This window comes from Brachyhypopomus gauderio, unplaced genomic scaffold (genome assembly GCF_052324685.1).
Source record: "Brachyhypopomus gauderio isolate BG-103 unplaced genomic scaffold, BGAUD_0.2 sc217, whole genome shotgun sequence".
Classification (NCBI taxonomy): domain Eukaryota; kingdom Metazoa; phylum Chordata; class Actinopteri; order Gymnotiformes; family Hypopomidae; genus Brachyhypopomus; species Brachyhypopomus gauderio.
In genome coordinates, this window is record NW_027507038.1 from 98,858 (window position 1) to 112,500 (window position 13,643).

General features: G+C 46.2%; 1 protein-coding gene across 1 annotated transcript in view; it reads right to left on the bottom strand.

Moving 5' to 3' along the window:
* LOC143503130 (uncharacterized) overlaps window positions 1–13,643 on the bottom strand; it is a 52,890-nt gene that overhangs the window by 26,812 nt on the left and 12,435 nt on the right. Inside the window, exon 4 of the mRNA XM_076995573.1 lies at window positions 12,212–12,318. Within this exon, the coding sequence (XP_076851688.1) occupies window positions 12,212–12,318 (107 nt within the window). The remainder of the gene's footprint in view (window positions 1–12,211; window positions 12,319–13,643) is intronic.

Here is a 13,643-nt window from a genome sequence, read left to right on the forward strand (position 1 = left end):
CCAGGTGTCGGTGGGCGTGAACCTGGGTCCAGTGGGCGTGGACCAGGTGCCAGTGGGTGTGGACCAGGTGCCAGTGGGTGTGGGCCAGGTGCCAGTGGGCATGGACCTGGAACCAGTGGGCGTGGACCTGGTACCAGTCGGTGTGGGCCAGATGCCAGTGGGCGTGGGCCAAGGCCATTGTCTCTAAAGGCTGATTTGTGCACCAATGCCCTTTGGCAAAGTCCTGGGAACCATTAGTGCCTTTAGTTAAGGCTCTAAATCTGGAGCTCCTTAAAGACCAGACCCACCATTTATTTGCAGGGTTAAGTTATTTACTGTCACCTTTTTATACGTTCCCCCCTGACTCAGGTCTGTGGCACTGTGTATTGAACGCACCAAACCGGAGGATTTACCATGTACTACCAGAGAAAGAGGGCTGAAGGGACAGTGTGAGGAAGAGAGAACATGTTTGTGAACACAAAGCAGATCTTGGGTCAGTGCAGGTACAGGTGTGGATCCAGCAGGTAAACCTGGGTGTACCCTACAACAGCTACACTCTAGTTAAGGAAACCCAATAATTGTGTTCCAATTGTGGGCCAATGTGGGGCTCAGCATATGGGGCTCTGCATATGGGCCCAGCATAGAGGCTCAGCATAGGGGCCCAGCATAGGGGCCCAGCATAGAGGCTCAGCATAGAGGCTCAGCATAGGGGCCCAGCATAGAGGCTCAGCATAGGGGCCCAGCATAGGGGCCCAGCATAGAGGCTCAGCATAGGGGCCCAGCATAGAGGCTCAGCATAGGGGCCCAGCATAGGGGCCCAGCATAGAGGCTCAGCATAGGGGCCCAGCATAGAGGCTCAGCATAGGGGCCCAGCATAGAGGCTCAGCATAGAGGCTCAGCATAGGGGCCCAGCATAGAGGCTCAGCATAGGGGCCCAGCATAGGGGCCCAGCATAGAGGCTCAGCATAGGGGCCCAGCATAGGGGCCCAGCATAGGAGCCCTGCATGAGGGCCCAGTGCAGAGGCCTGGCTACCAACTTCAAAATCAGCTTGTTTTATGATCATAAATGTAACACTAGAAGACAGACAGACATATGTCAGGGCACACAGTCTTACAGCAGGATACACAGTTTTAAAGCAGGAGACAAAGTCTTACAGAGTGACACAGTCTTACAGCAGGATACAGTCTTACAGAGTGACACAGTCTTACAGCAGGATACAGTCTTACAGATTGACACAGTCTTACAGCAGGATACAGTCTTACAGAGTGACAGTCTTACAGCAGGATACAGTCTTACAGCAGGATACAGTCTTACAGAGTGACACAGTCTTACAGCAGGATACAGTCTTACAGAGTGACACAGTCTTACAGCAGGATACAGTCTTACAGAGTGACACAGTCTTACAGCAGGATACAGTCTTACAGAGTGACACAGTCTTACAGCAGGATACAGTCTTACAGAGTGACAGTCTTACAGCAGGATACAGTCTTACAGAGTGACAGTCTTACAGCAGGATAGTCTTACAGAGTGACACAGTCTTACAGCAGGATACAGTCTTACAGCAGGATACACACAGTGATCCATAGAATGACTGTGTATTTAGACCAACAGGTTACACAAAGGGAGTGGAGCGTCGGTGACTAATACTCAGTTAATGCTGCAGTAATGACACAATGATGAAATGTTTTTCATAGCTCTTTTCCTTAGTGGAAACAAAGAAGCAAACAATTTGATCCAAACCAAAATCAGTTGCGAGACTCAAACAGATTTACAGCACCCTGCACATATCTCCAAATAATCTTCAAAACAGCACACAAGTCGTGCAGAGCTGTGTGCATAGGACCTGCTCCAAACACTCTCACTCCACATGCTGTCACTCCAAACCTCTTCACTCTAAAAGCTCTTGTGCATACTGCACTGAGGAGTGCTGGAATAATGCCTTGCTGCTCTGGGGTAGGTCACATTAAAAACAAGATGTGATGAACATTTTTAGCAACTTAATATCTAAATTTTAAATAATAGTGTCCGACTCATTCTGGAAGCACTGAGTATTAATTGCAACCTTAAGTATTCCAGGATGTAGTTAATTCATAGTGCACCCTGGTGATCTTTAAAGTAACCACACTCACAGCACTGGCCTAGGACTCCTCCACCCTATTCACACACATGCAGAGAGAGAGAGAGAGAGAGAGAGAGAGAGAAAGAGAGAGAGAGAGCTCAAGTACTTCATTTCAGGTGCAAACATCAATTTGACTTTTTGTTGCGTGTTTTCCAAGGCGCAACATCGAGGCCCTTTACAAGCATATGAGTTTCCATAGCTACACGTACATAAACTCATTTCATTGAGAAAAAGGGAGAGAGTTGGGACTTGGGGGCAATAAAAGTGAATTATTGCCCTCTGACTCAATACAATCAGAAAACATCTGATAATTACAACTGGACTTCAGCCACTGCCAAATGATCCCAATTATTTGCAGCTGAGAGAGAAGAGATGGTGCAGCGTTAGCGGGCTAGGAGCAGTGAACGTGAGCAGTAGGGTTGCCACCTAGGTCTGACAAAAAACAAGGACACTCTGTCATACGCGAACGTAAATTGTTGAGGGGGGGGGGGGGGGGGGGGGGGCGTCGAACATATATTATTGACCGGAGTGGGGCTGGCGAATGTAAAATGTTACCGGAAGGGGGGGGGGGGGGGGGGGGGGGGGTGTAAAATGGACACAGCGAGAGAGAAAAAAGACGGATTTAAAGTGTGCTGAAACAGTCTAAATAATCGTTTGAACTAACCTAGTGAAAACCAGGACATTAAATAATTTTTTTTTTGCTGGGACCAAATATTAAAAAGCAGGAAAACCGGGACAGCCTAGGAAAACCGGGACAGCCTAGGAAAACCGGGACAGCGACGTGAAAACCGGGACAGTCCTGGGAAAACCGGGACAGGTGGCAACTCTAGTGAGAAGCGTTAGCGGGCTAGGAGCAGTGAACGCGTGCAGTGTTAGCGGGCTAGGAGCAGTGAACGTGAGCAGCGTTAGCAGGCTAGGCGCAGTGAACGTGAGCGGTGTTAGCGGGCTAGTCCTGGTGTTAGCGGGCTAGTCATTATGCCAGTCTTGGTGCCTACAACACTGTCAAAATCATCACCTTCCTCTAGAGCTGGGCAATATGGGAAAAATCTTATCACAATATCGATATCAGTCGATATCGATGTATATCACAATATAAATCAAATCACTATTTCCTTTATATGAATATTTGCTATATTCGCGATTTCCGTTGTTTGTATGCATAAATAAGGCATAATCTTTAATTGTTCATCATAGCAAAACAAAACTAGAGTGCTCAATGAACTATGTTACAGGGTTGCCAACTTTTCAAGATCGCTTGGAGTAAGATTTGAACCTGGAGGAGGTGGAGAGTGTAAATTGTTGACAGGGGGGGAGGGGGGGGTGGCGAACATGGATTGTTACCAGGCCGGTGTAAAATGGACACAAATTAAGTATTATATCGCAATCAATCAATCGCGAGTGGTTAGCGCCAGAGCGAACTAGTAACTCATTGAATCATAGACATGGATTAGAGGTAAATAAACTAGATATTTTTTTTCGGCGTAAGTAATCGCGTGTGGCGTGAGAGCGTGTGAAAACGGTCAAATGCGTGTGTCTCACGCTCAATGCGTGAGAGTTGGCAACCCTGATGTTATAATCACTGTAACTCACAGGACTGAAATGTCTGGTTAACATTTTTTTTATTTTGCGTCTTTATGTGCACACAACGAGGGGAGTGGGATTCTGCGGAGGATTCGGAATTCAGCACAACTGGACTGAATTTCTACAGCTATTTAAATGTAGCTAGAGATATAACTAGCTGTTTAGACAAAAACTAAGGGTAAAGGTCTTGTAGCTAGCTATGTATTTAGATGAAAACTAAGGCATACACTCCTACATTCAGTGCTGTATGCTTCAACCAACCCTGAACTCTAGTTCATCCGCTTGATTGGTCTGGGCGGCGTTCTTGTCATTGTCAACACTAATCATGTTGTCTGTCAAAACATAGCGGGAATTTTATTTTATCGCTTTCTATCGAATGCGTCTTATATTTCTATCGAGACAACGTTATATCGATATAATTATCGTTTTATCACCCAGCCCTACCTTCCTCAACAGAGCACAACATACTCATTCTCCACCAGGTCCCAGCTGCATTCAAGACTACCAGAGTGGTTCCAATTTTGAAGAAGCCCACCCTGGACAGCTCAGATGTCTGCAACTACCGACCGGTATGACTCATTTCTTACCTATCAAAAATTCTTGAGCGTGCTGTATACAACCAACTGCCTCTCTTTCTCATTCAGAACCTGCTCCAGGACCCCAACCAGTCGGGTTTCAAACTAACACACTCAACACAAACGGCCCTCATAGCAGTGACTGAGAAGCTCCAGACTGCAAGAGCATCCAAACTGTCATTGGTTCTGATCCTTCTGGACCTCTCTGCAGCTTTCGACATGGTGAACCACAAGATCTTCCTATCTGTCCTCACTGACCTGGGAATCGCAGGCTCTGCATGGAAGTGGTTTGAGTCCTATCTAGAGAGGCGTTCTTACCAGGTAACATGGAGAGGGTCTACATCTGCTCCTTGCAGGCTCCTTACTGGTGTCCCTCAAGGCTCAGTGCTAGGTCCTCTCCTCTTTTCACTCTACACCCGTTCTCTTGGTGATGTAATTATCTCTCATGGTTTCTCGTACCACTGCTATGCTGATGACACTCAACTAATGCTTTCCTTCCCACCATCTGATACTCAGGTTTGTAGCCGTATCTCTGCATGTCTGACTGACATCTCTTCATGGATGGCAGCTCATCATCTAAAACTCAATCCCAGCAAGACTGAGCTGCTGTTCATCCCTGGAGCTACAGGTCCTCAGCAGGATCTTGCCATCTCGTTCGAGAACTCTTTGATTGTTCCGTCTAAAGATGCAGGAAACCTTGGGGTGACTCTGGATGACCAGTTGACTCTGCCCATATTACGAACCTGACTCAGTCAGGCAGATACTTTCTCTACAACATCCGACGTATCCGACCCTTCCTCTCTCAGGAGGCCTCCCAGGTGCTTGTCCAGTCTCTTGTCATTTCAAGGCTTGACTACTGGCTGGTCTTCCTCTGCAGGCCATCAGGCCCTTGCAACTGATCCAGAATGCAGCAGCAAGGCTTGTCTTCAATCTACCCAAGTTCACTCATGTCACTCCAATGCTGCACTCCCTTCACTGGCTTCCCGTGGCTGCTTGCATACAGTTTAAAATTCTGATGCTTGCCTACAAAGCCAAAAATGGACCAGCTCCTTCATACCTTATGACAATGGTCAAGAGTCGATCCGCACCTCGAGCCCTTCGCGCTTCAAGTACAGCTCGGCTTGACCCGCCATCCCTCAAGATTCATGGAAGACACATGACAAGATGCTTCTCTGTACTGGCTCCCAGATGGTGGAATGAATTTCCACTGGCTATCCGAACAGCAAACTCTCTCGCGGTTTTCAAACGCAGACTGAAGACCCATCTCTTTGTAAAGCACTTATAAGCACTAATCTACTGAAGCATTGGTATAAATCGTAATTGCACTTTATCTCTGGGAACACTTGCTAATTATTGCACTCATACTGCATGTAGTCTTGTAGATATTTCAGTCTAGGTATTGCTCTGAGTCTAATCTTATATTTTGTTGTCTTCTTTCTAGGTATCAGCACTGGCAACTGTTTATGGCAGTGCTTGGGCTCGAGTAGTTTGGACTTAAACCTGTTTAAACTAGATAGAGATGCATATGCCGACTAAACACTTAGCACTTTTGTAAGTCGCTCTAGATAATGCTCTGCTAAATGCCGTAAATGTAAATGTCCATCACTAGAGGAATGAACCAGAACAGTCTGGGGTTGTCATCTGGGACAACGTAAGTTTGCACCGGGCTGCTCAAGTACCAAACTGGTTCACTGAATAGCCACGATTTGTTGTGCTTCACCTCCACCAAACTATTCATTCTTTTAGGCATGGAGGTGGTCACCAACCCCACCAATGCAAATCCATCGAGCTTTTTGTTATCCATGTGTTTACAGTACACACAGCATGTGTTGTTGTAGTGTTCATACAAAACCAACATAAACCTTCCCCTTGTAATTGTGTTTCACTTTAGGTGGAGATGACTCCTCCCAGGCAGCTATGGATCTGAGAGGGTGGGGGAGGAGCCCAGTCAGAGAGGAGGACCTAGGAAACAGAACCTCCAAGAAGCCTTCACCAGCACTGAGAACATGGTCTCCTGCTCCAAGTTTCAACAGTTGACGGAAGATTAGCAAACACGAAGATCACATTTGCAAATCGAATGCGTCAACACATTTGATTTATGTCTGTTAAACAGAATGAAGATGATGTTGAATGGAGTGAAGTTAGGGAGCTGGGGGTGCACTTGGCATCACAACCATAGTAATATTAAATTAGCCGCGTTACATAGTTGACTCGACACAAGCTTGGCACCGACAACCTCAGCTTCCCATCACCTCTGACACTCTGTGAACTTTGGAAAACAAAGTTCAGTCCTGGAGCTTTTGCACCATGTCACAAATCCAAACGTAGTCCGCCTGCAGCTCAGCCAAGTGCGGTGGAAGTAGGGACAGTGCACCAGCACTGAGCGCTGGAAAACCACACCAAACGACTCTAGTTTAATGGCGGGTTTGTCATATTTTGCTCCACTGAAAATTCAAACAGCAGATCGGCGGGCCTGTTGGGACCTGTCAGTCATCTGCAGGGACGGCCCACCGCCACTGCTGTTCTCTGCGGTGAATGGAGCTCATTTATTTATGCAGAGGGAGAGCATGACTGAGATGGGGCTCATGTGTTTGCGCTGGAACCACATCACGTAAACACAGCAGGTCCGTCTAGGGCACCCTTTGTTTTTTTGTTTCTTCTTCGAGACACCGCAGTGCAAACACATCTGAATTATGTCTGTGTATATATGGAGAGATTGGAAGGAAGCACTATCACTGTTATTATCTGTTTATCACCAGAGGGATCTACTGGGCTTAATCTGGCATGTCAGGGGGGAGATCTACTGGGCTTAATTTGTCATGTCAAAGAAACGAAAAGTTTTTTTTTTTTTTATTATTTATTTTAAGTTCATGACCCAGCACTGCACTGTGCACCTAGTTGTCTCAAAGGAGACTGTGGGAAAATACTCAACCATATACACACACTCCTCATGCACCCCCCCCCCCCCAACCCCTGTATGTGGCTGTGACCAAAAGCTCATCAGATCTGACAATCCTGATTTTCAGAAAAGTCAGAGGGCATCCATGCTGGCAAAGAGGATATGGGTGTGTGTGTGTGTGTGTGTGTGTGTGTGTGTGTGTGTGTGTGTGTGTGTGTGTGTGTGTGTGTGTGTGTGTGTGTGTGTGTGTGCCGGGCTCTGGGCTCCCTGGGGCCATGGGGTGCTTTGTGCACCACTTCCTGCCCCTCTGTACAGGAAAGAGCTTTGAAGGCCCGAGGAGACCCTACGCCACCATAGCCACAGCGATCCTACATATTACATCAGTGCTGATTACTCTCCAAACCCTGCACAGCAGTGGGGGGTGGGGTGGGGGTTGGGGGGGGGGGGGTCTTTACCTTCAGCTCCTACTCACAGCAGGAAAACCAGCTCACGAGGTTCCCGCCGCAGTCCCTCCAACCGATTAACAGTAAACCCATAAACACAAAGCAGGTGTTTAGCAAAATATCAAAAAATAGGTCACAGCATCGAACACTTTCTGCAGAAACACAAGTACATTTGTTCCTGATGTTCTCTTGCACAAATGCATTCAACACTTAAGAACTTGCAGCGCACTTTAGAAGTCCATTATCATACTCGGGAGTGGTAGACACGATTTGCTCGGTCTAATCAAAAACATTCATCAACCACTAACTGTTACAATATAAACCTACAATATTAGACTGGCACATACCCAGAGATGTATTAAAAAGAAAGCACATTTCTTATTTATTACAAAAGGTAAAGACAATTTTTACATAAAAATGGATGAGGGAAAACAATGTGCTATTTTCATACAGAGGGAATTAGTGTAGCCTCTTTAAAAGAGTAATAAGTAGAGCGTGTGTCTTAATATATCATAGCTTCTCCGTTAGCAGAGAAGGAGAAGGAACCGCATCACCGTCCTCTGGAGGCAAGCAGGGCCCCTCCATCAAATCTTATCATCTCCGTTTTCCTTTTTAGAACAGGAAAAGTCACAGATATAATTGATATGAGATTTAGGGGGTATATTTCAGTGTAATTAGAGTCTTGATAATTGGGCTAATTAGATATAATTGTTATGTGAGTCTGAGTTTGATTAAAACAGGTTTCCCCAAAACGAGAAAGAGAGGAAAAAACATGCAGTTGGCAGGCGAGCTGTGTGCCGCATGCACATTCACGCAGCGGAGATTAATTAAGGAACAAACACGCTCGGAAGAGGGGACGGGCTAGCCTCGCATACGGACACATACGTGTCCACGCACACGCCTCGCATACGGACACGTACGTGTCCACGCACACGCCTCGCATATGGACAGATACGTGTCCACGCACACTCCTCGCATACGGACACATACGTGTCCACGCACACTCCTCGCATACGGACACATACGTGTCCACGCACACTCCTCGCATACGGACACATACGTGTCCACGCACACTCCTCGCATATGTACACATACGTGTCCACGCACACTCCTCGCATACGGACACATACGTGTCCACGCACACTCCTCGCATATGTACACATACGTATCCACGCACACGCCTCGCATACAGACACATACGTATCCACGCACACGCCTCGCATACGGACACATACGTGTCCACGCACACGCCTCGCATATGTACACATACGTATCCACGCAAATGCACATGCACACACTCGCATCGCATATGTACACATACGTATCCACGCACGTACACATGTTGGCACTAGGTGTAGTGAGGCCAGAAAGCACAATGATGCAATGATTCACTGTGGCCTTTTGCTTTGTGACCAGCTGAATGTCATTGTAGGACTGCAAAATGTATGACCACAAAAGAAGGCAGGATGTTCCTCATCAGATCCAAAATGAAATCCGACGCATCTTCAGAATCCTCACCGTAAACATTTTGCAGCCACAAATACGGCCCATATTTTTCCATGACTGGCTCTCTCAGTGTATGAGGATTCAAAAAACATACAGAAAACAGGTAGAACTCTGTCTCTGTGGTGAATACTGCCTCTCAGCTGTGTTTACCTCCTGGCCTTTTCCTCCATAATCCAGACCTGAATTTGACAATCGTTTGTAGTTCATTTATGCCAAAGTGCACAGGTATTTAAAGAGCTGCCCTTGACGTTCATACACTACAGATTTTCAGGTGAGATGACAAAGTGGTCCGTTGGTTATATTGACCGTATACTGAAAAACCAGAAATTGCAAAACCGGAACTGGAATGTGGATTAGAGGTCCGGACCCAACAGCAGCAGTGCTTGGGGCAGAAAGGCTATGGGCTTCTTCTCCAGATTCCCTTCTGCCTCCGAGAAGGGCCCAAGCTTTCCCCCACGACAAGAGTGAGGATTCCCTGCAGACGGGCAGGAACGGCGGAGAGGAACGCGCACCACTAACAGGAAGTGCTCTGGGACTCAGCTTGGCACAGGAAGTGGAGGGTCCCTTTCGCTTTGATTGCTTCTGCTGTGATGAAGGTGGTTGACACCTAGCTCACACACACACACTCGCATCTATAACAAGTTAGGTGTAAAGTCATAACACGGCTTTCGTGCTCTCTTCAAACAGAGCCCACCGCATGAGAGAGGCCCACATCGTCTCCGCTGCCGTGGTCTGATATCCTCTCCTTCCCTTTTCTCTTCTCTCTCCTCCTCTCCTTTCATTTCTCTCGCCACTGACTGAGATTGTCAATACTTGCACTTCGGAGCATTGTGTTTGCTCTTTGAAATTGTAATTTATGGTTTACGGATATTAGCCCAGCACGGAGGTTTCAGGAAAGTCGTTTTTGAGGTTAGCAACCAACAGCTCACTTTTGATATGTAAATCTGAGGGAGGATAAAATGAGAGGAGGATAATGAAGCTTAAAGCCAAAAAAAGCACGAAAGAGATACAAGGGGGGGGGGGATACAGAGGGGAGAGAGAGAGAGAGAGAGAGAGAGAGAGAGAGAGAGAGGGAAAGAGAGGGGGAAAGAGAGACAGCAGGGTCTGCCCCACACAGATAAACTTCAAATATAAAGCAGTTGGTGCACTTCTCTCTCAGAGCAGCAGGCAACAGTCAGCTCCACTCAAGCGAGTGCCAGGAGCTCAATCCAAGTGCTGCTTTGCACTAGGTGCAGTTTGGCAGTTCAGGGATGGGTTTCGTGGGGGTGGGGGACGTGGGACGTTGGAACCCATGTTCTGGGTGGCTGTCTGATGGACAAGCTGCCCTCACGTTCGTTGCATGTATTTTTCTGTTTTGCTAAGTGAAAGATTGACGCAGAATGCCTTGTTCAAAGTCAAACCTTCTCAACCTAATATATATATATATATATATATATATATATATATATATATATATATATATATATATATATATATATATATTTGTCTAAACCCAGCTGTTTGGTGTGTTCTACAGCCAGGGAACATTCCCCGCGCTGTACGTGTTCAGTTCAGCTAGTGTAACTGAGCTTCAATAGCACTCGTGCGACTACATTTCAAGAGTGCATCTGTAACCTGGAAGTGGTTCTGTCCAGCGTGGCCAGACCGCTTACAGACAGTCGCTCTCATGGTTGAAAGAGGTGAGCACATCCACTACAGAGCCTGGTCTCTTCTGACCGTCTAGACGGCTGTACTGTCCTTCCACCACCATGATATAAAGGTGACATTTGGCATTAAAGGATAGGACCAATGATATGGACTTCCCATCAGCTCAAGAGGGCCCAAACAACCAAATCTCACCACACAATAAGAGAAAGGGTCATTCATTCAAGTATGGCCTTGATACGTCTGTGATCAACATACTGTGGATACGAATAAACTGTCTACTCACTCTGCTTTCTAAGTTCATACAACATTAAACATAAATAAAATTGCTTCACAGTTTATCACAGTTTGTGTTCAGTTTTTTAATCCTCAGCTGTTTCAGTGAGTACAGACAGGCCTCTGAGCTCCTTCATACCCCTGTTTACCCATGCTGCTCCTGTTTGCCCCTGCTCCTGTTTGCCCCTGCTCCTGTTTGCCCCTGCTCCTGTTTGCCCCTGCTCCAAGTGCTCCCTGCTTTTCCTGCACACGTCATCATTCTCCTCCCTCCCAATAACTAGGACAGTTCAGGCTCTCATCATATTTTAATCTCAGTCCAGTGGCAACAATCCTCAGAAATTAGGAGAACAGTGCAGTGTCGGACCCAGGCCCAAAAAAAATGAACAAAACAAGAAAACTTTTCTCTTTTCCTGCCAGAGAAATATACAACGTTTGTGGATGGTATAATTTAAGAAAAATCTAAATTAAAACACATACTTCAAATGCAGTTTTCTCCTTATAGACTAAGGCAAGCCACTTTTGCACACTAGTGGCTAGTGCATTGAAAACACAGAAGGCGGTTTTACGAAAGGCAATTTGGCCAGGGCCATTTATGAGATTTGTTTGGTCGTGCTGTTTTGTCTTGGTGTGTTCCTGTTCCTGTTTTCTCATTAATATCAAATGCTGAGAGACACAATAAAAGGGAGAAAACATTTATTCAGGAAGCCTTCTTTGCACTTTCGCATCGCCTGAGAAAAAAAAGCAATTATCCACACTGGAAGGTTTTATGTGTTGTCAATGTCAGTATTACCCAGGTCCTTTCAATAAAAAACACACATTGGCTCTGACAGAAAAGGGCGGCATTCACATCGTAGAAATTGAGAAATTGGGCATGAAATGAAATTGAACAGGTAAACGCATGCAGATATGTGCACTTGGACAGACGTGAAGAGGATCCTTGAAGAGTCCAAACAACATTTTGAAAGACTGTAGCTTAAAAATAAGCTAATACCATTAGCATTTTTTTGAAGATGTTCTCTGACATCTGGCCATCACTTATTACTTCCAGGGCAAAAAAGTTGTCTCAAAACACATACTCTTCCTTTTATCCCCCCCCCCCCCCCCCTCTCTCTCTCTCTCTCACACACACACACACACACACACACACACACACACACACACACACCCGCCAGGCTGTGGTAGACTCACTGTGTAGAAAAGGTGAAATGTTGGAGTTCTTCTGTTGTGAAACATGTCCGTGTCTTCATCTCCCTCACACAGCCCCTTGCGCTGATTGTTTTTTTCTTATTGCCACTCTGATTGTAAACACACACACACACACACACACACACACACGTTTTTATCATGTAATCAAAACACCCCCCCCCCCAGCACTCTGTCCTGCTGTTGTTCCCTCAAACCCTCACACACATAGCTGTGTCAGGACGAAATCAGGGGTAAAGGAAAGGACGTTATCACTGTGTTAACGCTGTGCCAGGCGCTAACACTGTGCGTGCGTAGTGCCAACTTTGCACATAGAGCTAAAGCTAACGCTGCGCTAGACCTGTCTTATCTTAGCAGACATAGCGGCGGAGGAAAAGCACTGCCGTCCCCGGCCAGCAGAAGCCTTTCATCTGTCATTCTTTACTACTCGTATTAGTCGCAAAGCTGCCACCATGATACCAGCACCCAGCTCGCCGTTCTGGGGAGAGCGCAGCACCTCCAGGCAAACTCAGACACGTCGAGACAAGAGCAGCGATACAACGCGCTGCTTCATGATAATGAAGGCATACACGCGCATGCGCATATATACATGCACCTTAGCATCTGACTCTCCTAACCCTAAGGAGGTCATCGCCCACGTGGCCCCCAAACAAGTCCACAAAACCCAGCAGAGTATAAAAATAAAGGACAAATAATAAAGGATGAAAATAAAAGACTCGGAGTGAGAGAAAGGTGAAAGAGATATATAAACCGTCCGTGTTCTCCGGTGATCCTGACAATAATATGTAATAACATATCTTAAGAGGAGATTTTCAAATATGGTTTTTTTATCTGCCTGTGGGGAAAGCATTAGCTTAGAGAAAATAGATTTGAATTAGGCAGCAATGCTGGTGTATGGGTGAGGGCCCAGTCTTCCACCTGCAGGTGCAGGTAGGCCGGAGATCAGCACATTTCATCATTAGACAACTGCCTGAAACAAGCTGACATTTGACGCAGCCATGTGTGTGTGTGTGTGTGTGTGTGTGTGTGTGTGTGTGTGTAGGTTCACTGCACAGGCATATTACCAAATATAAAAAAAAAAAAACTTTCTTAATTTAGAAATTTTGAAATTATCATAATTTGCATGTTAACCCTAGTTTTTCTTGCGCATGAGAAAAAAATCCTGACATTCCACTGCTAATAAATACTCAGTAATGTACAGCTTCAATACAGACGGGAGGCTTTAAAGAGCATCATTAATCCTCCAGTTGGGAGGAGACCTGGTTGGCACACTGAACAGTCCTCTACTCCCACCTCAACAACAACAACAACAACAACAACATTCGGAGATTCAGGAGACAGAGTGCTAAAGCTTGCGTCGTCAGGTCAGCAGGGAGAAGACGTTCAGCAATTACCACTTCAAAAGAGGGCCAGGCAG